This window comes from Strongylocentrotus purpuratus, unplaced genomic scaffold (genome assembly GCF_000002235.5).
Source record: "Strongylocentrotus purpuratus isolate Spur 01 unplaced genomic scaffold, Spur_5.0 spur5_scaffold_6, whole genome shotgun sequence".
NCBI classification, from domain to species: domain Eukaryota; kingdom Metazoa; phylum Echinodermata; class Echinoidea; order Camarodonta; family Strongylocentrotidae; genus Strongylocentrotus; species Strongylocentrotus purpuratus.
The window spans coordinates 4378655-4404512 of record NW_022145612.1 but is presented as its reverse complement, the minus strand read 5'-3'; the positions used below and the strand labels follow the sequence as shown (position 1 = coordinate 4404512).

Sequence of the window (25858 nt, the reverse complement as noted above, 5' to 3'; positions counted from 1 at the left end):
TACTTCCTGACAATTTTTTTTTTGCAATAAATTAAGGCAATACATCTTTATTCAGTCATTGTCACAAGCATATATCACAATCATCACTGTCATCACCACCAGCACCAGCACCATCACCATCAGCATCAGCATCATTTTGTTCACAGACACATAATAAATGCATGATCAATCTTTTTCATTTTTTCCCCAGAGGAACAGTTTGCAACATTTTTCAAATCAAATTTCTTTTTTTTTAAATAAATTATTTCAACAAATTTGCTACAGAATTGCCACAAAATATATTGTTTTTTAATAATTTTTCTTTATTCATGATAACAAAGATGCACAAATGTTTTTATAAACAACCACACAGATATGTCATAGTTCCCTGTAAAGTGAAGAGTGGCACATTTAATCTGCCGATTGTAAAAGTTGAAAATTAATGCTTTTGTGTGAATCTAATTTAATAATAGATTAGAAAGGGTAGATTGTATCAATTTGCCTCCATTGGCATGCATGTATTCAGCCATTAATTGTAACTGATATTGAAACTACTATGTTTCAGAGATTGAATGAAAACTTATTAATAGCTATCAAATCCCACTATGAGTTGAAATAAATGAACAAGTTACTGGAGCCAAAGTTTCAGCTATGATTCTGTATGTTTCTTTGGTAATTTAATTGTCAACATGATTGTGTGCAATCTACAATGTATGTTATTACACAGATCTAACTATGAGAGTAAAACAACAAGCATATGTCACTGTTATATATACTTTGTGTGTAATACATAAAATGCTGACAAGTCCCTGAAGATATTTCTATTACTTTAAAAGCAAAATAATTATAACCGTTTTCAGTGAAGTGTGCAAGTTTTAGAATATGAAAAATCTAATTGACCAAATCTATACTTTAACACCAACTTTTGTAGCAATATATATCTACTCTAGTTTTCAATATGCTGTATCTTATGTAAGCACCATAGCAAACAATATAGTAATAATAACATTTGCGCACTATATCATATCTCCTTTCCTGTTGTAGACTCTAACTGTGAAAAAGCTACTAACTCTTATGAGTGTATTCCGCCACCTGTACCACCCCTTAGAACTAACATCAACCAGTTTGATGGCAAAGAACCCAATAAAATACAACATGGAAAATCGCAAAGTAAGTATAGTCCTCCATACATCATTTCTCATAATAGCTGTAAACTCTCCTTGTAGTTAATAGAGAAGAGAAAAAAAGTCATGTAATGAATGTTTAAGTAATACTCTGGCTCTCTTTTCCTTTCCTATTATCAAGTTTAGCAAACTATAGACCCTTGTTGCCATGCTGTTATCATGTCTTTGGCATTTGAAATAGTCCTTAAAAATATGCTCAAATTGTTCTGCTAACTTCAAAAATAGTGAGGCAATAACATGAACCCCATTTTCATTTCTTGAAATAGTGTGAGATGGCAGCAGTTAGATATATTATCAGAGGATATAATTGCATTTCAGTAAAGAGCAAATCCATGATATGACTTTAGAAGATGTATGGTTTAAAATGAAGATGTCAGTATGACTTTTAGGTGTTCATTTCCCCCTCATATTAAATTGCTCAAGGGAGGCTCGCTGACCTGTACTCAATCTTGTATTTCCCAACATTTGTAGTTGTTAATTTTTCATTATTGGTATATAGTTCAAACTCCAGAACATAACATCCTTAACTTGACTTGATACTTACTTCTACATTTTTTTTCGAATTTGTTTTACTCACTTCAGTTTTTAAGAAGGCTAAGAACAGCAGCCCGAATCTGAAACGTTATTCCAGTCCTGGAGACTCAACGGAGAACATCTATGCTGATATAGATGATATGCTAGCTCAGGCTAGGAAAGCCTCTCAACCATTACCACCAGTACCAGATAACTACTCCAGTATACCCAGAAATACACCAGCATTACCATGTGAAGGTAGCGTATTCTCTACTCTAGCTCTGGAGGGTCATAGGAATCTTAGGCCTGGATGCCACTAAACATTTAAAATCAATATTGGGTTTAATCTCTGTTTAGGTCAAGTTTAGCAAAATAAATAAGATTGTGATGAAAGTTTTTATTTTGTTGAACTTGACATACACGTTAACCAAGCCTGAAACGCTAGTGTTGGGTTATTTGGATATGGAAATCAATCAGCAAATCAATAGACCATTGCTACAAAGTCATGTAGTAATGAAAAACATAATACTGTAAAACATGACGGGCTTCTGAATTTCCCCATAGTTTTCTTTTGCTGTGCATGTTTGACCAATATATGTAAGACTGAAGTGTTAATGTGAATATTGCTTCATTTATTAAACTATATCGTGAAGAACAATTTTAAGCATATTTAAGTTTAAGTGCAATATCTGTAAGGTTTGAATCTGTGTTCATTTTTAGAGAATAACCTGGTTGTGAGAAATAATCTTCATCTTTATATTATTTTCTTGTCTCCTTTTTCTTCACAGAACCACTTTTATCATCCATGGAAGACTCCTTTAGCCAGAGTAGGACACTTCCTAGCCCTGTCCCAGACCAGTCTCACGTCATGTATGACAACACGCCTAGAGGGGTAGATATCAAGTATACAGGTCTCTCTGGCTCACTACCCACTACTTCCTTTGAAGAAGACGAGTTCATTGAGATCGGCAAGAGATCACAAGCTGCTCTTAATTCATAGGCGTTTCTGTAGGGCAATCTCTAGAAACTCATTCCTGTACTTGTAGGTCTCTGAACTTACGATGAAGCAAGTTGTGAACTAGAAGTATGTAGCTGTTAGCATGTAGTTCAGCTTTCTACTAACCTTATAGCATTTGTCCACTCCCAAGGAATTTCTCAAGCCAAGGGATTTTATGCTGCTTAAAGGTAACTGGAGAGAAGAAACATATAGGTGATCAGAATCCCAAATAAGTCAGGAATTAATCCTCCTAATCAAGATGAACTATTTCATGATTATTCCAGATCTAAATCTACTTTAATCAAATATGGAAAAGGTTAATATCTGGTTTTTCCTTTAGTTTAACTGGCTCAGTATGAATGTAATACATTCTTTTACCAACAGTACACAGAAGTTATTTATATCAATGAGGAAAATATGCTTAATGGTTGCATCAATCATTGTGAAAGCATATTGTTAACATTTTAAGAATATATAACTAATGGAATACAGCAGAATGCACTAGATTCATCATTAAATGAAATAGATGTGCCTTGTTTGTTTGATAAAAGCAACATTAAGAACTTGAACAAACCAGATTTACACGTGCAGTATTTTTAATGAAGTGTGTGTATGCAGTTGGCATTCATTTGTATTTACATTCAAGATTCCAGGTAGACTTGAAACCCTCCAGTGTAAAATCATTGCATAGACTTCACATCAAGTTAAACTGTATAGTAGGTTTCATTCTCACACTTGTCATTTGCAATAGATGTGTACTTAATCCACATTTATATAACCTCCAAATGCTGATTATGCCAGAGAGACTTTTATAAAAAGCGTGTATATATACAAGTAAGCTCTTTAAGTAGGACTCTGATATACATGTGTTTAGGTTGCAATTTTACTAACTAAAAACTGACAGATGATATTGTTCATGAGAAGAAGTTAAAATGTGCAGAGAATCACTTGACCTTGAGATAAGTTAACAGCAGTGTACTTAAAACTAACTGCCTTTGTAAGCAGAATAGGCACTTTGATAATTAGTAAATAAGTACATTTTAGCTACTTACATGTATGAAAGTGGGTATGCAGTTTGCACAATAAAGTGATTGATGGGAAGGAGTGAATGAAACTACAGAACATGTATGAAGACCTTGCTCATGTAGATTTACTTTGCTTCTCCATGTGACATGGCAATATTTCCTTCTTTAGTGTATACCCAGTTTCTCAAAGCTTAAGCATTTTGAAAGAAAATGGACAAAAAAAATGGTTGGGTAGTAAATTTAAGCAAGACTCTCCATAGTGTCATACTTTGGAACAACTGGAAGGTTGTAAATATTTCTCTCCTGGGAGTTGGACATAGGTCTCTTGCTAAGACCTCCAATGCCTTACCACTCTTCTTGCAGACAGTAGTATGCCTTGAAGGATATAAAATGGTATTTTTCATTTATAGTGAATAGTGAACCCTTTTCTGATATTTTAAAGAAAATAATGCAACTCATCTCTTTAGAACTTCATAGAATATGCTTCCACTGAAATGGGGGAAAATGAGATTAACTGTGTATTTATTGTAGTTTATTGTTTGCTCGTTGGCTGCCTTCTAATACAGGATTTATGACTCTTTTGCTTCTCTTTCTTCCAATAGCCACTTGTTTCTTTCAATATGTATAAGTTATTGCAATCTTTATTTTTGTTTTGCCTGATAACTTGCCAACAAATCGAACTAAATGTGAGATTTTTGTCTATATGTCTGCTTGTTGCTTTTGTATAAGTGTTGTCCTTTGTTTTCAAGTGAAGTAAAGAATGCAAACAAGTGTGTTTACCATGCAATGCCATATCTTGTGTTTTCTTAGGTTTTACATGTACCCTAGTCACCCGACCGGCCCGCCAAACCAACTCTAAACCCACCAATTTGTGGTCATCAGGTTGGGCTTATGCTTGATCTGGTGTCGGTCTCATTGGTATGACTAGGATAATATGGAGTAGATGAAAGCTCTTGTCAAATATCTGATTTATTTATCTGCCTACCAAAGCAAAGATGAAAAATGTTAGATGGTGATGTATAATATATATATACGTTTAGACAAGGTTATAATATAGTAGTTAGTACACTATTTTATTAACGTAATCATTTTGTATATGATGTACCATGTATGTAAATCAACTCTTGGAATGAATTCCTTTTTCATGATTGTGAATATTTATCATTACTCTGTATATAATCATGCTCTATTGTAATTATGTAAACAAGTGTAAATTGTAACATAAATAAGTTGCTGGCAAAGCAAACTGAAAATTACCAATGAAGAAAAGAAAGAACCCCCCCCCCCCCCTGGGGAATGAATTAGCTTTTAGTTGGTGTCATATAGCAGTATATGCTAGAAAAGTATCTGCAGTTGGATAATATTTTGGGTTAATGCTTGATAAGATGTAATTGTCTTCCTTTTCTAAATCGATTATGCTGACTTTTCAACTTATTTTGAATGATATTGAGGATTCCAGACCACAAAGACTTCACTTCCACAGAAGTTTTTGTTACAGTGACCATGTTTATATTGGACTCTGAAATATAAATCATCTTGCGCTTTTAAATAGATAAAAGATTTACAACCAAATAGGTGAAAGACATTCAAGTAGCCATAGAAGATTTATCAGTTAGTCAGTCAAAGTTTTAAATTTGATAGCATTAAGATGCTTTAAAAAAGAGCAAATAAACATTGACATACGGTAGCTTTAGCCAATTGACCTTGAATTGTCTCATGTTTACAACTTGATGTAGATTTATTCTTTGACCTTTTTTTGGGGGGTGGGGGTTACAAATCATCATTACTGTAAGATACATGAATGTGTCTTTTCCTTTTTGCATTTTTTTTATTCCTATTTTTTGAAAAAAAATTATATTTTCCTTAATATTTGTGATAACAATTGATTCTGAAATATTGTAAACAAGTTTAAACCAATTCTATTACTTTTTGATACTAATGTTCTCTTCCATGATTTCTACCTTCATCTGTATATTTTTTATTTTATTATTGAATTCTTTAGAGATACATACTAATAATCCATTGTTTTGCCAAATATTCTGTTTTCTGTATGTAGTGTGAAATGCTTTTCAGTTCCTGGAGATATTTCTGTTACTTTAAATGTGATTTTATCATTATTATGTTCGGTAATTAATTTCATTCATCAAATCGATCCCTAAAATTACCAAGAGTTGGTACCTAGTACCATAATGTCTTCAACTTTATCTCTTTCAATTTGTTAAAAATGACGGAAAAATAGTGATTATATGGAAGGAAGTCATTTTTATATTATGTTGAAATAAATTGCTTGGATTATCCAACATTATTGGAAAGCATTGTACTTCAATGAATTGACTGTTTTGATATCAAATGAATGCAATTGAAGTGGCTTTATTGCAATGCAAGAAACACTTCTCATGGCACAAGTCCTTTTATTGAATTTTAAAAAATTGAATTGAATTGAAATGAATTTATTTCCACAAAACATGAAAAAAGTGAACAAAATGATAAATTACAGTCAAATGAAGTGGAGGGATAGTTATCAATCAGTTATCATGGGATTGTTTGTAAATATTTCCAAGAAGAAAACAGATTAAAATAAGATAATGTTTTAATATATTGATAAGGAAATGCATGGATCCATGCATTTTTTAAGTGTTCTGTCGAGAAAAGTAATAGTCCAGTACGGTGCAATTTTAACTTGCCTGTAAATCTGATATTTTAAGTCTGTAAATTTCATTACGATGTTAATGTGGTAATTGTAAATAAAATATTTGTATTCATATTGCATTGACTTTGTGTTGAATTATTCAGTCTGTAATTGGCTCTAATTTGTTCAATACCGTTAGCCCTTCCCCATCCTCACATTTCTATTCTTTTTCTTCATTTCTCCCCATCTCCCTATCCCTCCCCTCCCTGTCTCTTTCCTCCGTTTTGAATTCATCACCTTTTTATCTTTCCCACTCTGTTTATCATCCGTCACTTTTCCCTTTCTTTCTCACCCACTTTCTTCCTCTTTTTACCTTCCATTCTTTTCAGTCTTCACTTTACTCTGTTGTCTTTGATCCTCTTTATATCTTTCTCTCCCTGTCACTTTACTTTTGCCATCTCGTCTCTCTCTCACTCTCTCCTATCTTTACTTCATTTCTCCTGCATTACCCCCATGTATTGGCTATTTTCTGAACATGAAGTTCACTGTAGGTTTTAAAAGTTCACCATATCAAACTAAATATTTTCAAATAAATGCATGTATTTTTGAAATACTAAATGTTTGTGCTTGTATCAAACATGATCATATCCCAATGGTCAAGAAATAAAATTGAATTAAATTGTCCTTCCAATGGATTTATATATTGTTATACCTTTTAATTGAATATCTAGTATGTTTTGATGTGTTTTCAAACCATAATCACAAAATGATATAGTAAAAAGCTCTTTATATTTGATTTCCCTCAGCCGTGGCAACAACCAGCTGGTATACAGAACTGTACAAGATGTATCAACAACGATGAAATAAGAAAATTGCCCTGCCCGTAAAGAAACTATTGAATAGATAGGTATTAATAAATGAAATAAGACAGACAAAACAAACTAAATAAATAATAATAAAACAGAGATATAGTTGATATATACACAAGTCATTTTATTACAACATTCAAAGTCTTCTGTACAGTCCTGTGATGATTTGATTGTATTTTATACAAAGTCAATCTGGAAAAAAGAAGATAATAGTAACTTGTATGCAAAAAGCAATACAATTATTTCAATCTTATTACATTCAATAGCTTTTACAACAATGAATTTAAGCACCTTGGCACACAAAAAAAGTTTCTTGAATTTGAATGATGGTAACATTTTATAACTTAGTCATGAATAGAACAAGAACGTATCACTCATCTGACATATGCTCCGGCTACATTTACTACATGCTTTATTTTGTCAATATTATGAAGTATAAATGTATGATAACTTTAGATTAGGTATAGCAGTGCTCCACGGAGGAGGCTATTATTTGGTTTCTCAAGAATAAATTGACCTGGAGAAAATATTGCAAGAACATGTGTCTTTTAACAAAAAATATTCTGCTATGGTTGTTCATTTTTAAAGAGTCAATAATGACAGAACAATAGAGCTGTTCATCACAAAATCCAGTCAACAAATAAAGATGATCACCAAACTTTGGCTTAGAAATTAATCATTACATTATCATTCTTACCGCAACCTACATGACACACATTAAGGTTTGTTTAGATATGCAGCAGTAAACCACTATGAGAAAGAAATAATGTAATGGATGGCAAATGTGCGCAACAAAGGTCCTACGTGAATTCGCTGAGCTATGTGTTATAAGATACAAAAGTGTGAAGTTTATTACACTTGCGCCATCATGACAAAAACGAGCCACCGTGGTCTATCATCTTATATCTGAACGAAGCCTTATTCTGAAATTGTCTGCTTGGAGCTACAAGGAGTATAACTATGTGTTCAAGTAGGAGTTAATGCCCTTGTGACTCCAAACAGACAAAATGTAAGTAAGGCAATCAATGACAAAACTTCCTTGAATATCTTCCTATGGCAAAGTAACATCTGTATGCTGTATTAAACTCTTTACCATCCAGACTTTAAAGCAAGCATGCTATCTTTCACCATAGGAAGCATCATTGCTTTTAAATCACAAAAATATCTAGGGCACAGACATAATTCATTGGTTATGTAACAGGTTGTGGTACTCGATTCGTTTAGTAATGAAATAATCTTAGTATTTACTTTCCAATCTGTGATCTGTGATACATCGCTGATGCATTAAGCGCTATAATATTATTATTATTATACATTCTTTTGATGGCTGATGTTGCAATTCATTCCTGTATGCCATATTACAAGCACAGTATAGATGCTAAACCAAGCCTAGGATATATATTTATGGGATCGCAATGCTGCTTCTATCAATACACAATTTTGGCACGCTAAATGAAGTCAGAATGACAGATTTCACTGGGAGATCTTTACAAATAAACCAACTACATATCAGAAGCTTCCACTGAATAGTGACTCTTGTTAAATTGAGAGAAGTATGGATTCTGCCATTCAAATAATTGCCTTGAAATAAATGGCACATTCCTTACTCATACACAGTGTGGTATTCACTCAACATCATTAAATCATCATAAAATGTTTGCAATATTACCATCATATGATTTTTTTTAAAATCTTTCTGATATGAAGATTTGGGTAGAAAATTAGAGGTTATTTGCAATTTTGTATGAATACATTATTCCATACTTCAAATTCAAATCAATCTTTCAAAGATGCTTCACATTGACCTAACTTTCAAGATGACCCAGAACAAGTGAAGAATGCATAAAGAATCTCTGATTTAACTTTCACAAACTTGATGTCAAGAGTTCAATGTAGTAAAGGTCATCTCAATCTGCCTTCCTTTCCTTATTTTTTTTTTTTATAGATCTCTGATTTAACTTCTACAAACTTGATGTCAAGAGTTCAATGTATTAAAGGTCATCTAATGTACAGCCTTACTTTCCTTCTTTTTATCAAGCAGATACTTACTACCTTCTTGTAACATTTCAGTGACTATAAATACCAAATATGTGCATGGTTTTTGCCAGTTGATAACACAATTGGTACTCATTTTTGTATGTCAATACGTACATACTTTTAATATGCCAACAAGATTTGTTTTTCCATATCATTACTCTGGAATGGCTGCACAACCAGTTCACTCAAGTTTGACCAAATGTAAACAAAGATCTGCAAGGAACCTTGGGTGTACATATGAATACATTCTACATCACAGGGACATACACTTTGAACCAACACATGATGATTTACAAGACCTTGATGAAATAAAAAGCTGCTTAAATAGAACGATAAGAATGCTGCAAGAATGCCTTCATATAAACAAGCAAACCACGAAATGAGATGATCTCAATTTCACAGGCCAATGTCTGTTACCTATAGTCCCGGGTCTGTAATATTGGCCTCTCTAAACAGGTGGTGGCCTTTCTGTGCAGGTATTAGCCATTGCAGCAGGGTTTGACCATCAATCTGAATCTGTGTCCATGCAGTCATCACTAAATGCATGGTCTTTGTCCTTTGGCCTAATGTCATAAAATGAGAACAAAGCAGAAGCATAAACATGATGTATAAACAATGAAGTGATTACGAAATGTTCAGAATTACAGGTATATATATGGACTATATGGACAGAGTTTTCTTTTAACATTCATCAAACAAAGTAGTCTTCAATTTAACAAGTTTCATCCACTTAAGATGATTTTTGTTGGTATAACACTGTTCTTCCATTAACCCTGATGAAAACATGACATTTGTTATGGGCTATATTTCATCAAAGATCTCCATTCAGGATCAGGATTGCAGGTGGAGTTTTAGGTTAGATTTAGGGTTAGTTACACTGTTTGGTCCATGGTTGACATTCAGAATTTGGTTAGTGTAGAAAATCAAGCAAATTTTTGTCTGCGTTGTAAAACCCAAGAGTAAGTTCTATTGGGCTTGGTATTCAAAAGCTTAAAAGCATTAAGAGTGTTCTTAGTGTTCTCACCTTTCTTGTTCTTGTTCACCATCAGAGATGTCCATGTCATCACCATGAGGTGGGATTGGCCGGTGTGGTACCACAGGGTAGGTAGGAGCACCTAGGACAGGTATTCTCTGACCATCCTGAGGCACTGAAACAGGTGCCTTCTCCAAGGTGGAAGACTTTGAATTGGATTGCTGGCGTAGAGCTTTGCCATACTCCGGAGGAACGTCATCATCATCGACCTCGTCATCGTCTTCAACGGCACTTTGATGCCTGTTTGCTTGTCCATATTCTGGAGGAACATCATCATCGTCGTCGTCACCAGAGTCTGCTTTATTTCTCAAAGCTTTGCCATATTCTGGAGGGATGCTGTCTGTCCCTCTCCTATTTGCACTGCCATATTCTACAGGTACCGATCTGGAGGGTTGTGCCTTATGCTTGGAAGATGCTGTTCGTGAGCCTTCCCATCTTTGTCGATGGCTCTCACCCTTTTTGCTTGAGGAGTCTGTGCTGGGCCTAGGAGGGGTACTAGGCCCACTCCTCTTCTTTGCGTCCTTGTTCGCTCTGCTCTGGTCGATGGTTTCAAATCCTTGCCGTGACTGGAGCAATGACCGCGCCCGCTCCCACCAATCTTCTCCTAACCTTGACTCTTCTTCTGGATCTTCCTCTGTTTCTTCTGGCTGCTTCTCCTCTTTTTCAACAGCCGGTTCTTCCGGAGTTCCAAGCTCCATGTCATCGCTATCCTGATCAGGAGTCGCTAAAGCCATATCATCGTCTCCCATTTCACCTTCCTCCTTCTCTTCAACCTCACCCTCCTCCAATTCCACTTCATCTGATTTCTCCCCATCTAACTTCACTAATCCCTCCTCTGCAGCGCGCTTCAGCAAATCTCTTGCCAAGCTAGATCCTGAAAAAATATCACGTCCAAAAGCATTTTCCGGAGATTCACTCCTCTTTCTTTCCTTCTCTTCTTTCTCCTCTTTCTCTTCCTGCTTATCATCTATATCTTCTACAACTTCTACAGGTGGTTCCTCAGTTACAGCTGCTTCCTTGTCAGTTTCTTTTTGCTCTGAAACATCTTCTCCTTGAGTAGGTGATGCTTCAGGTGGTACAATGTCAACATATTCATCCTTTCCATCAGTTTCAGTGGAGTTCACAGATTCATTCTGAACCAATTCTTTGTCTACATCATCTGTTTGTAAGGTATGTTCTTCTGATTTGCTTTTTGTAAGTTCACTAGTGTCCATGTCACCGTTTTCCTGGGTTTGCTTTGTTTCTTTGTCATTCACTTCATCTTTTTCTCCTGTCTTCACATCAGCCACTGCTTCATTTAGTCTGTTCTCTTTGTCATCTGTCAGAAAGAAATGAATACAGAGAACGATAGATATATAAAATGCTACTGATCAAGTAAAAACGTATAACGTCAGCTTTCCAATTTTCTACTATCTTAAAGCTTCAAGAGAAACATCAAAGGAGGAATATAAACTGCCAAGTTTAAGGTGCTCTCATGTTTTTAACTTCCTATTCTTTCAAAGTAATGGTTATGACACATATGTCATGTATGTTTTATCCATTGCAATCTTTCTTACTTTTTGTAACATGTTAACTTATTAGTAAACAAAATAGATCTTCGACTGCCCGCAGTCGGAAATGGTGCAATTTTTAAAATTCAAGTTTGATTGTAATCCATTAACAGGTTCTCAGAATATCGGGATTACAAGCCACTTTCATATACATGTTTGACCCTTTGACCTTTGACCTCATGACCCCAAAATCCAACTAGTTCATTGGCTCATCAAGATACCTCCATGTCTTGAGTTTGATGGTAATCTGTCCATCAGTTTTAATAATAATGCGATCACAAGCTATTTTTGCATACATAATGAGCCCCATGGCTTTGACCTCATGACCCCAAAATCTAATCAGTTCATTGGCTCTGCAGAATACATAAATGTCCCGAGTTTGATGGTAATCCGTCCATTGGTTCTAATGATAATGTGATCACAAGCTACTTTGTTGTGGAGGCATAAAAACTGCCCGGTTGAATGGTACATATCATATAGAGAAGTATTTCAGTTATGAGAGGCTAGCTATCACTGACATACCTGATTTGGGTGTTTCGGCAACTTTCTTTGCTTCATTCTCCATCTCTCTCTTGAGAAGGGCTGCACTCTCAGAATCTTGCATCAGAAACACAAGCTTCAGTTTGTTATAGAGATACTCCGCCTTCTTGCGTACCGCATCACTGGACTTGAACTTACGCACCTACAAAACCAAACATGATTTGAAGGTCACTGTGATGTGTTGACTTATTTTATACAACCACCTTTTGCACAGCCTTTCAATTGACATCAATAATGCAAAAAAATTGCCAAGCTTGACAAAAATATAGCAAATTCATAGGGTGGCATCCATTATGAGACTATGTCACCAAAGATAATGCTGATTACTCCTCAATAAAAACTATTCTGATATACCCTCTTCCCTGTAAAGTAACAGAAAAACATATCCATTACCTTCTTTATTGTCTGCACAAAGTCAACATGTTTCTTGAGAAGACTAGGGGTTAGGCGATCCATTATCTGGTCAATGTTTGCCATAATCTGCAAGCTACGAGCTGGCTCCTAAAATGAAAATTAATATCAGAAGGAGAAGTGATAAGCAATTACACGTTGTGAAAAAATCAACGATGGATTTAAGCACATATTCAAACCAAAGCCATAAATATACAGAATTTTGCCAATGTGGTTCTAGTTGGACACAGTATGGCAAATACAAAACAAGAGAATTCATGCCATATTGAGTCCAACTGAAACCAACTCTCTTTGAAAATAAACATCACTGAGGAGAGAACTCACGTTTGTATTTTCAAAAAACCTCTGTTTACACTTTCAAACAATATTTCAAACTTTACATATACAGCATAGTATTGTATTATCAATATGACTTCAAAGTTCAAATAAAGAGTAATAATACTTACTGGATTATCAAGGGCAAGTGATTGCTTGAGGTTCACATGGAAATTTTCAATCTTTTCTTCAGTTTCTGAAATAGAAAAATACATTTACTTTATATAAATCTTAAAGCCCTAAAAATTTGATGGCAAAATTTTACTTAAAATTGTGTCATTTTGTGAAAGAGGATGTCATTTAAGACACATCTCAGCAAGGATTTTCAAAACAAATGTGTTTGAAGTCGAATATTGATGAAAGAATACAAAATTTAGGTTTTCTGCGTACAACAGAAAACCCAAATTATGTATTCTTTTATCAATATATATCTTCAAACAATTTTTTTTTTTTGGGGGGGGGGGGGGGGGGGGTGGGGGGAAATCTTTGCAGAAGTGTGTCTTAAATGACATCCTCTTTCAAATTATGATACAATTTAAGTGAAATTTTGCCATCTAATTTTTGGCGAATTTGGGGCTCCCAACACTTTAGGAGGGGCTATAACATAAGCATTATTTTAGAGAAAGCCAGAGGAACCATTCGTTCATGTATGTATTTTTATTATAGGGCACATCAATGTTAACAAACTGGTATCAATTGATTGATTGGTATTAATTTCAAATCAGTATGAATACAAACTTTACACCATTAATGGTAGAAATACCATTTTGAATCAATTTGCTTACAAGTATCCCCTCACTCCAGGGAGGGAGGGACAGAAAGAGAGAGAGAGAGAGAGAGAGCGAGAGAGAGAGAGCGAGAGAGAGAGAATAAAGAACATACCCAATCCCACTCAATCATGCCCTCATATATGGTATCTATCACAAAACCTTTTAAATAATTACTTATAATACATATTTCATATAGACTACAGTTTATATTCTTACTTGTTTTCTAAATTACTCTATGCAAAAGAAAAGAAAAAAGTACAATAGTTTAAGAAAATGCAAATATGTAAAGTATAATCAACACATCCCCTACCACAATAACTATTATCACCAGATGTGAAAATAACTTACCTTTGTACTTGTCTTTTAAAAATCTGTAAAAGGAAAATAAGGAAAGAAAAAAAATACAAACATATTTGAATTCTTCACATCATTATATTCAGCTTAAAGATACTATCGTATTTTCAAGACAACACTTTCAATAATTTAGAATTCCTTTTATGCACAATTTACATACAAGCTTCTCTAAACTAAATACCATTATCACTTTTATGTTCTTGTAACTCATACTTAGAAGGACAAAAAAGACAATAATACCACTACAATCAGAGGTGATCAAGTACAAAGGAACTTTTGAGTCATCTAATGGCTGACATTCACACAATTAACTCGTCATTTTCATATGAATACAATAGACAATACAGCAACCTGATCTTTAACATTTTGTTCCTATTTTCACGAAGTGACGGTAGTGAGGAAAATCCGCACGCAAATTGTATGCGATTTTCATTCACTACCGTCACTTTGTGAAAATAGGGACGATTTATAAGATTCTTCTCAAAACTAATATTGAAACACTAAAATCAGAAATAGGTGGCAAGTGGATAATACACATCCACTACACTGAAATCAAATAAATCCTAGAATTGAATTATTGAGGATCTGTTAGAAAATTATCGAACTTTTTAAATACAATGTTTTTCTCACCCTTCTTTTACTTTCTTCTGTTCACTTTCTTTTGCTTTGAAGGCAGCTATTTCTTTTTTCCTCTTCTGCAACAATAAATACATAAATAATTTAATTAAATAATGCATATAATAATAACATAATATATTTCAATTATTACATTCCATTCTCAAAGCTTCATTATTTTAAAGAGTAAACAAATTTGACAAATTTGACAAAAACAAAAGCTATGACATTTGCAAAACTCTTACACGACACACATGGTCAAAAGGAAAAGATAATAAGAGCAAATTCCCCCCCAAAAAACTTGCAATATATCTTGCTTACAATTTAAAGCAAATTATATGTGGGAAAAAATCTTTAATTTGGGATTAAAAGAAAAGTAAGATTCACGATATCTAAATGATGGATGCAAAATAGATTTTCACCCACCTCTTCTTGTTTTCTCTTCATTTCCTCTTGTTTCCTCTTGCCTTCAGCTTTCCTTTTCTCCTCTTCTTTTCTTTTAGCCTCTTCTCGTTTCTTCTTCATCTCCAGTTCTTTCCTCTTTTCATCTTGCTTCTTCTTTAACTTTTCTCCCTTTTTCTTCTCCTTTTCCTCCTCTTTCCTCTTTTCTCTTTCCAACCGCTTCCGCTCTTTCTCTTTTTCCTTCTCTTCTTTTCGCTTCATTTTGTCAGCTTTTGAACCTTCATCCTTGTCATCATCTCCTTCATGTTGTTGATCTTTCTTTTCCTCTTCCTCTTCCTCATCATCAGACTCCACCACATCCTTTGACTTTCCTCCGCTCTTCTCTTTTCTCTGCGGGGTTGCTTCTTCTTTGATTTCATCATCACTTGACTCTGGCTCTTTTTTCACGTCCTCTTCTTCTTTCATTTCTTCTCTCTCGGCCTTCATCTTTTCTTCACTTTCAGAGGACTTCCTCTTCTTTTTCTCCTCTTTCTTTTTGGCTTTCTCCAGTTTTTCTTTCTTTTCATCTATACGTTCTCTTTCTCTCATCTGCTTCATCTGCTCTTGTTCTTGTTTTTTCTTCATTTCTTCAATCTTCCTCTTCTTTTCTTCATCTTTTTTCTTCCACGATGAATGGAAGTCAGGTTCGCTGTCACTACTGTGAACCAAGAACAAAAGAACACATAACAACAGGTGTCCCATGGGGTAGAGATAACCTTCTAAACCTCACAATAACCCACATATTTAAGCAATGATTCCATAATGCATGACCACACAATTTTGCACATCCAAGAAATAAGCCTCCAAACATGAAATTAGTGTTGAACCTTGCTTTAATGTAATACTACAAAACAAAGGAAACTATAAGAAATAAACCTCATCAAGTGTTTTTATGTGTGCAATACTCTCTGGAAAAAACAACATATCAAAGCAAAATAAAACAAAAATCAACAAACAACTGTTTGATTGATAACTGTTTGATTGATTGATCGAGAGAAAGTTTCAAGCAAATAATTTTCACAGCTAAATCAATTAAATCCCTCAGATCTGTCTAAAACAATGTCTCCATTTGATGGAACAATCTTGGATACCATTTGTGACTGTCTTATATATATGTACCTACCTTGATAATGTGTCACTCGGTGAATCTAAGGCTGGCTTAGCAGCTGACTTCTTTTTGGCACTTGATTTGGGAGTTGCTCTAGGTTTCTTTTCTGCAAGTATAAAAAGATATACATAATGACTGCAATTTACTATTGTTTTTAATGATTGACTCATGTTTTTACAATGCATTTACAATAGAAATCGATGTTTATGATAAAATTCTGCAACTTTTTTTTCATTAAAAAAAACACAGCATTTTTTCCCTCCCTTACTTTTTCAAAACTAAGTATGAAGTAGGGCCAGAACACCCAGAATATATCTAACAAAATAATATTTCATAAATAACTTATTTAAAAGATGTCAAACTGTCTTATACTAGCATAGTCCACACACTTCAAAGTCACACATGTTTATGCAATATCTGATGAACAACGATTAGATACTGTTTTTGTACAAACAAAAAAAAAAAAATTCTGAAAAGCATATAGTGTACTACAAAGTAAGACTACAATTAATGCAAAGTTAAACCTTTTAGTCTCACCTTTTGGAGTTTGTTTCTTGGCTGGTGTTTTCTTTCTGCTCTTCTTAGCCTCCTCAAAGTCATCACCTTCTTCCTCTTCATCAGAGTCTTTGGCTGATTTGGCTTCATCTTTATCATCATCATCATCGTCGTCGGAGTCCTCTTGAGAATTTGAACTTTTGCGGCCTTTACCTTCTGACCGTCTGTCTTTTTTTTTCTTAGGTGCGAATTCCTATTGCAACAACAGCAAAAGAAATGGCAATTCTCATGATTTTACAATTAATCTGTCTAGTTTCATATTAATTCTATTTTTCTGAGTTAAACAAGGAAACAACAGACCATTTCTCATTTAACATGTTCTGTGAATGCAGTGAAGTTGCGGAAGAGCAAAGACGATATCAGTCTTTAACCATTGGGCAATCATGGGTATTTGTATTTCCAAAAGTTAAGGCAATATGATTGAGTGTAAATTGAAGTTAAAAGGTACAACAAAATATGGGGCATGTGCACATACACTTGAATTCAGCTTTCAACCATGACAGTCTCAACATATTTACCTTTATATGGCTAAGAAAAAAACGTAGGGCCATGTGAAAACATTCCTGGACAATGATGATGAAAATTATAATGAATTGTAATGAGGCAGAACCATAATGAGAGGATCCAGTGCTATTATATACCCCTAGTACCTCTACCTCTATGAATCTTACGTCAGTCACGACAAGTATGATCACAATTTCAGATGCAAATGGCCACCAAATAAACATAAAAGTTGCCTTGAGCATTCAAGGTACACTTTAATGTTTCACATTTTGCTCAGCTGTCTTACAAAGTAATCAATCATCTTTATCACTGTAGTATCAGTTTTCCATGGAAATTAACCTACCTCTCCGCTACTTTCATTTTCTGATGGAGTATCATCATAATCAGTGTCTCCTCTTTCTTCATCTGCTATGGGTTCAGCTTTCACACTACTTGTTGATTTGCGAGACTTCTTGGGCTTGGCCTGTCAAGAATTGAAGAAAAAAAATTGATTCATTATTGATGCTGTTTATTAATAATGATACTTTTCATGTCATTACATCATAAAACATACCCAGATTTCCAAGTACAATGGGCTCTCATTCATATCACAACCATGCCTGCTGTGAGTAAACAAACACATGTAACTTACAAAGAAAGTGTAGGAACACATATTGTAATGGCTGTGTTCTATAGTACTATGTTCCACTATCATTGCCTATTTCTTTATATATCAAATGCTCAATGAATGGAAATTGATTGCTGTTTAACGTCTAGAAAAGAACTATTTTCCTTTCCTTTAGCTGTATAGCTGGAGCATATTACCCTCTACAAAAACACAAATGAGAAGGGATACTCATGGCAGAGACTACGGAATCAGTTGTACTTTAGCCTCTTGAAAGACATGCTAAAATCCACTACAAGCATCGTAATTCATAGCAGAAAACTTGTGTATACAATATGTATGACTGATTATAAGATACTAGCTTAAATCATCACCTACCTTGCTAGTCTCCCCACTGGCCTTTCGTTTTCTTGGTTGAGCCTTTTTCTTTTCCTACAGAAATATAAAACATAACAAAATAATAAATAAGTATGCATCAAGAATACCACAATGCTGTTTCGTTTTGTCTTACCATTAAAAAAAAAAAAAAAAAAAAATTAAGATTGAATAGACAATTTAAAAGATTGTGCCATTGGAATACTATTCATACTTCATCATTTGGCCAAGTTACCATAAACAAACACATCAACACATGAATACAATCTGATTTACAAAATACCCTCATTTAATGCATTCATTCACATTCAATGTCATATTACAGCAGCTTGCTCCGGACTACAAACAGTATAGGCACTACCATTAAAAACATAGCGGTACCTATCATATTTAAAGGAATATGGAGCCCTACATACTAATACTACTAACTCCTGTTTGCAGAAATGTAGGTCTTTGTATGTCTCACCTTGGGCTTTGGCTTTGGTTTCTTGCTCCCTTCATCTATGACCAAGCCTGCATCAGAATCCTCCTCCTGCTCCTCCTCCTGCTCAACCTCTTCCTCCTGCTCATCCTCTGGCTCCATCTCTTCTTCAGTCTTGACTGCTCCCTCTGCTGCTTCTTCATCGGTAGAGGATCCAGGGTGCTGGGTATTACAACAAACAATTACTCATTAATATTTACAATATCTCTGCCTATGTTTTAATACAGAGGAAATTTTCAAAGAGAAACTAAAAACCAAACTCTTCCCATCATAATTAAGTCATGCAGGGCGCGACAAACCCGCTTGCCCGACGTCCCGGGGCAACCAAATTGAGCCGTCGGGCAAGTAAATCAAATTATCACTTGCCCGATTCGGGCAAGTGATACTTTTACAGTAATTTCCTAGTGTCCAAGAACTCTACCATTCACCCGTCAACTTCTTACCCGTCGTCAAAATCCAGAAGCAAAAAAGCGATCGTTCCGATTTCGAAAAAACTTCACAGACAGCTAGCCAGCTCAGCTAGCTCAGCGCGCATGCAACAGTGACACTTCAAGCCATGAATGCCGCTCCGCCTCCACGCACGGCCGGCCGTGAGCTAGCTAGAGACAGCTAGCGCGATCGTACCAGCTGCGAGCTTATTCGCGCTCTCTCTCTCTAGCTCTGCAGGCCGCACCGACAGGCCTTTGCTATTCTCTGATTGCCGATTGGTTGAATCACGCCAAATATGACGTCATTATTCTAGGGAAATGAACACGTGCGAATCGGAATGGAATAAACAACAGGGATTTTCTAGTAAGTACAAAAAGTCAAATGTTTGATATTTATTCATAATGACTGTTAATGATTGTGAACATATTATTTAAAACTCGCTGCTCATATAAATCAGATGAATGTTTTTGTCTCGTTTTCAATTTATTACTGCGGTCTCAAGATCCGACCGAGCGAGTCATTTTGATAATAGTATCGAGACCCCCAGAATATAAGCCGTTGTTGTTTTGTTTTCATGGTTTTAGCGACGTTGTTTAGTCTAGTTTTCGCATACTTATCCGAGATTTATCGTAAAATATCTTCAATATTATTATTTAGTAAGAATTTACAAATTTTGGCATGATATTTATAGCAGTGAATGATGAAATAAAAATGTCCGTACTTTATTTAAAATAGTTGATTACCCATTATTTACATGACGTTTCTTGATGGAAGAGTTGACCCAAATTATTAACAGCTGAAAATTAGCCTACGTTTCCAAATGACAGCGGCTTGCACAGACACACATGTGATGTTGCACCATGGTACATGTGGCTACCATTAATGACATGTTTGTATCATATTTTTTACAACAGGGTCATTATGCTTTTTTACATGACTGAATATTAAAAACTTAAACCTGCTTGAACCATTCTACCTTGCCGAGATTCATGTGAATCTGATTATTTATGGAGAATCAATAAAATGCGTTTTTTAAACCTTCAACCATCCTTTGTTGACCATTTTCTTTGACATATTAGGTTATTATTCAGTACAGTTACACTGTACATGTATGTGCATTAATTTGCTATCTAAAACACTAACTTATCATTACGAGATAATAAATGCTTTAACCTCGAGTCCTTTTTCGCTTTAAAGTTTTGGGCAAGTGGAAATATTGTTTGGGCAAGTAAATTGAAAACCCACTTGCCCGACAGGGCAAGTGGTGAAAAAAATTCTTGTAGCACCCTGGTCATGTTCATATTGCTACCGTGAGTCAGAGAGGTGTTAACTCTGTGTTATCATCACCACACCTGCCAACCTCTGGAGTTCAAAAACTGTATTCTTTAATCCCCAAAGTTGTATTTTACTGACAAAAGATGTATTCTTAAAAATAAACACGGACTGTTACGTGGATCAATGCCTCTTACAGTTCCTACATACAGGAAGAATTTTTTTTATGGATCATTGGTTGAATATGCATGATTTCGTCACGACTGGTGTGATACTTTACAGGACAGAATGGGCATTTTGCCATTGAAAATGGCACACACATACACACAAAACTAAAATTAAAAAAAAAAATTGTACTGTCATATTTGCTTCTAAAATTCGTACAAAATACAACTGAATCGTATTGGTTGGCAGGTCCGCAAAACCTATCTGGCTCTTAACAGGGCAGGTGATATAATGCCATTACTATTATTATGTCCTCATCTTTTAGAATATTTTTATGAATATGCCCAATCTTTGTATATGATATATGATCATTACTATGTTTAGTGCCGAGTGCTGTATGTACATGTTGTTGTTCCAAACTGATTATTTGCTTCTTTTTGTTTTATCAGCACTCTGTTCAGTATTTTGTAAAAGCACTTAATGTGGCACAAAGTTAAATATCATCACATTTCACACATGACATATTTATTGACAAATGTTTTTGGGGAGTACATACATTTTTTGGTCAGCGATGACAAATGGCATCTGTTGCCCCCCCCCCCCCCCCCCATTTTGGGCAACAGACCGCACCTTTAAATTGTAAAGTTTGATATCATATTCATTCATTATGTCATTCTGCTGAATTAACTTTTAATATGATCTGAAACTGAAGGCAAAGAAGAAATACCGACATTTTTCTAAATAAACATTTTTGAAATAAGACATGCATTCAAAACTATTTCGGAGAGAGCTTTTCTTTAAAATTTCATTTTACCAAATGAATAAATGTGGCTGCTACAGTTGCTATAGTTATGAATAGTTTAAATTGATAGATAATACTCACTACTCCATGATACTTGACATGTGCATTGTTTTCTATCTCCCATAAGCCGATGTTGAAGGCTTCGTAACGTTTGTGAGGCTTGCCAAACTTCTCTTTAAAATCCTTGTATGGATAGAGGTCCTTGACTCCCATGAAAGCACTGAAATAAGAACATGTTCAAAGTCCTTGTGATTAATTTACGAACATGGATAATCTGAAATAAAAGAATTTGTAATGGTCCAGAGTGCAATAAAGTAATAAATTATGTAAACAATAAAAAATATCTTAAATATTCTCTAATTTTCGTGTCTTCTAATGCATCTTATTGTTTCTTAGTCTATTGTAAGAACATTCCATATTGGGTTATTCCATATTGGGTTATTCAAAAGAAAATTGTCAAAAAAACATTTTGCATATTGTTACAAATACCAGTACATCTGTTAAATCTAATTAATAATTTTATACTGAAAGAATAAGAACAGCAAGATACTTCATCAATTTATGAACTTCTTTAATTAATTCAATACCTACCCCCTCCCCCCCAAAAAAAAAAAAAATATATATATTTTTTTAATCAGCTTAAAAAGAAAGAACGGAAATAGTTAGAAACACAATATCTTGTACATAACCTGTAAACACTAACAAGGAAAATGAACAGGAACAATGACATCGTAAAGTGATGTATTGTAAAAAGTGTTCTTAAAAAAAATATATTCATTTTTAAGCATTAAAAAAACACGTCCATTTATCTCCATACTCTTTATTAATAAAAAGTTTGCAAATTGAACAAGGATTTTACATGAATTCTTGTCATTGATGATGGGCATGCTAGCAAATAGACTGTGAAAATGTCTTTTTCTCAGTACAGTAGAACTCCTTTGTACCTTTCATGAGTGCCGAAGAAGAAAATTGGATACTTGTTTGGGGGTGGCTTGACCCCGCCTTCCGGGACATCATCAACCTGAAACAAAATAGACATAAAATAAAATTTAACAAATAAGACACCTAAAAATGCATATCATTAGGTTTATATTTCTAATGGACTTACAAAAGCAAAGATGATTAATGAAACTATCCTTCAGAATTTTAGAAGAAAATTAATAAAAAATATACCACCACTCCCTACAAATCTTAAATGGTGGATTCTGGTATGCTTAAATGTGATCATTAAACTTTGGCTGCTTTCGTAGACTAATGAAATAATCAGTGGCAGCCTCAGTTGACCTTTCTCAAATGTTAATACGTATTATTACACTCCAAACACTTTCACAGTTTTGGCTTTCAATCGATAGTGAATAAGGAGTTAAATAAACTTTTCACAGATCATTGAGGAAATGCTTTCAATCAATTTGATTTTCCAACTGTACTTGTTTAAAAATATAAAGATTTCAACTCTGTAATTCATAATTTTTACATTGATATCTTATTTGCCTACTTAGGAAATTTCTCCTGTTCCTTTCACTGGGAAAGAAAAGAGATTAAACAAAAATGTATCTGAAAAAAATAAACGTATCTGGGCAAAAAAGGGGGAAAAAAATGTTTTCTTACCCTTGCAGGCCAAAATGGCCACCCTTTCATCTTGGCAAACACCTTGTCTCCTGGCTCATAAAACTTGGGACGAGACATCTTGGTCTGCGTATTCTATTCTGACAAAACAATCGAGAAAGTCAAGTTTTAACATCACAGTTTTATTCTTTCATTGAAAAAAAGGGCAAATCAGTAGAGAAAAAAAACTCAGTATTTATAATGTGAGTCTCAGATTTATCAAATTCACAATCTATCCAGATAATAGCAGTTAGTTAAATGTACAAAGGCGTAAGCACAGAGTTTGCTTAATTTAGAAAACTCCCTGCGTGCATGGGCATGCCTTATTTCACTAATCATTATTATTGAATATTGTAAATATCAAATTGGCAATGCAAAAACACCTATTTTTGTGTAGACCTATGTAGCCAATTTCAAAGTGCTTTGAATTGTACAAGTAGAAAGCATAGTCAATTCCATTGATTGAACTAGGCCCTAGCCAACTCCTAGTCCTAACTTAGGACAGTTTGCAAGCTTCGGGTCACACTATCTACGCACTTTATGTTTAAATTTATGTTTAATTTTTTTTCACATCAATCTTCATCATCAGTAGGGGCGCTGGTCCAAAAATAAGTATCGTCTGCATAAACGAGGATCGTCTTCATGAACGCGGCGGACAGAAAAGAATAAGGATGATCCTCATTTCCAATCCACGAGTTATCGATAAACTAATGCACTTCACATTGACTCTGTACAGAGACTTTCACGTTACGAGCGATAAATCCTCGGGAAGACGGACAGGACAACCCATAGTAGGTCTAGATCTAAAGGTAGACAGAGATATCATTAGGGGGATATTATTATGCGGAATCTGTTATCACATTGCCAGCGCGCGGATCGGGCACCCGAAACCAACAGAGCGCCAAAGAAAAAAAAAAAATTGATCCTTAAAAACTTAGATCTAATTTTGGGTACGCAATTTCTGCATTTTCTGCGTTTTCAAGGATATCCTCGTTTATGCGGACGATCCTCATTCTCATCATAGCTCTTGCCGCTTACCATTATTAGTTAGATTCTAGGAGTTTGATCTTGTTTTTAAGTTTTTACAATATCAATTATCATGTTAAAAAAAATTAAAACAGACCTAGATCTAGACTAGACCGAATTTTCCGTCTCTTTCGTTCGTTAGCCTCTTATTGGGGTAGGGTCGGCCGGCTCTCTCTTTAGAGACGGAAACCGTCTATACACTATACACTGTGATAACGCCATTACGAACGTGTAGATGGCGCACAGTTTTTCCTTCATAATCATTTTGCCTTTGGCGTAGACTAGAAGGGATGAGATTGATTTAGATGACTCCGGCAGCGAGAGTTTAACACGGCTTGCAAGATTTTCAACATGGATGTCGATTTTGACCCATAATTTCCTTAAAAGGGACCATTAAACGGATTATTTCAGTCAAGTTGGTAAGTGGAACTGAATTATTATAGCCTAGGCCTAATTTACAATATAACATCCACGAGGTAAAATAACATTTTGGGGGATTTTGGGGGCAAAACGCTACGACCTGAAATGGCCGTGGCGTTATCAGACAAGGGAATGTGTATAGGCCTAGACGGTTTCCGTCTCTAAAGAGAGAGCCGGCCGACCCTACCCCAATAAGAGGCTAACGAACGAAAGAGACGGAAAATTCGGTCTAGATCTAGACTAGGTCTACTCAGTCACAGTCAAAGTCACACACTGATAGTGACACAGTCACACTGTCACTTTGTCAGCTCAGCTCAGGGAGTCAGGACTGGACTCAAGTCAGTCATTCAGTGTCACACTCACATTGAGTCACAGTCACACTCACAAACATGAAACTATGATCATAGGGAAAAGAACGTGAACTCAATGAATTGACATACACTGCACTCTATAACTTATAATTGAAAGAAATGTCCTTACCAAATAACAGCCTTTAGATCTCGATGTCTGCACCTGCGTTGCGTGTGAGTAAATTCAAGCCTGCACGAAGGGCGCCATTTTACAGGATGAACTGAAGCTAGTCAACAAAAAATCCGCCTGCAAAACACACAGCACACACACAGAACTGTACGTGTCTGATTTAAATGATTTATAACGATTTATGATAATTTCCTACTGGTCATATCCGTAGACGTAGCCGTAAAACGGTAAAAGTATATCATCACAAATCTAATATGTATTCCAGTAAGCGATATGCTGAATAAATCCTTTAAGGCATAAGGCATTACTTATAATTGAATGATTTATTATAGAGTTTTACATACAGCAGAAGAGAGAGAGAGAAAGAGATATGACAATCTGACCAGTCAAATATAAAATAAGCAATAAATGAAGGGGCAACAAATGAGAAAGTCAAAGATAGAAAGAAAGAAATACATTGATAATGTTTCACCAGGAAGCCCTGGTTTCACAAAAAATCATGGTTCTTGAGTGTACCAGGGCTGAGTGTACATATTTATTTCTAACCTTTACTCACTCAGTTCAATTCAATTCAATTCAAATTAGGTTTTATTCAATCTCGTCAAAAAGTCCAAAGACTAATTATGCAAGTCGATCACATCAAACACTTACAAACATATTTTTTTAAAAGCATTACAAAACATATGTTTATATAATATATACAGAAAAACATAGCAAATGGGAAAAATATATCAAAATAAATAAATGATTACATCAAGACATCAAAGCTA

The 25858-nt window shown here is 34.8% G+C and overlaps 3 protein-coding genes across 4 annotated transcripts in view; 1 reads left to right on the top strand and 2 right to left on the bottom strand.

The window, feature by feature from the left end:
- The window catches only part of LOC100894133 (multiple epidermal growth factor-like domains protein 11), a 54028-nt gene extending 50115 nt beyond the window's left edge, over positions 1–3913 (top strand). For both annotated transcript variants that reach the window (XM_030972358.1, XM_030972359.1), the window contains 3 exons: positions 1024–1149; positions 1746–1934; positions 2465–3913. In XM_030972358.1, coding sequence (XP_030828218.1) covers positions 1024–1149; positions 1746–1934; positions 2465–2676 — 527 coding nt within the window. In that variant the 3' untranslated portion in view covers positions 2677–3913. The remainder of the gene's footprint in view (positions 1–1023; positions 1150–1745; positions 1935–2464) is intronic.
- A 3383-nt stretch (positions 3914–7296) lies between these two features.
- Positions 7297–15369, bottom strand: LOC115918281 (glutamic acid-rich protein-like). Its single transcript, XM_030972360.1, has 8 exons — positions 15248–15369; positions 14837–14901; positions 14201–14223; positions 13214–13278; positions 12750–12857; positions 12339–12498; positions 10258–11584; positions 7297–9796 (listed from the first exon to the last, which is right to left on the bottom strand). Exons 1-8 carry the CDS (start codon positions 15344–15346, stop codon positions 9739–9741), a joined length of 1905 nt encoding a protein of 634 aa, XP_030828220.1. The 5' UTR covers positions 15347–15369; the 3' UTR covers positions 7297–9738.
- LOC763089 (hepatoma-derived growth factor-related protein 2) lies at positions 15347–25197 on the bottom strand (the record flags this gene model as incomplete). The annotated part of the gene is made up of 10 exons (XM_030972708.1): positions 25089–25197; positions 23166–23263; positions 22502–22578; positions 21639–21777; positions 18875–19051; positions 18412–18465; positions 17773–17892; positions 16908–17118; positions 16386–16476; positions 15347–15920 (listed from the first exon to the last, which is right to left on the bottom strand). Coding segments are annotated over exons 2-10 (1521 nt in total), but the record flags the coding sequence as incomplete, so codon positions are not given.
- Positions 25198–25858: the final 661 nt, after the last annotated feature.

Coding starts and splice junctions, on each gene's coding strand:
- LOC115918281 (XM_030972360.1), bottom strand. CDS start 15,346: ATGAAGAAGAAACGAGAAGAGGCTAAAAGAAAAGAAGAGGAGAAAAGG. Junction 12,499..12,749: donor TTGTGCAGACAATAAAGAAG/GTAATGGATATG, acceptor TTGGTTTTGTAG/GTGCGTAAGTTCAAGTCCAG. Junction 9,797..10,257: donor GGTGAACAAGAACAAGAAAG/GTGAGAACACTA, acceptor TTATGACATTAG/GCCAAAGGACAAAGACCATG.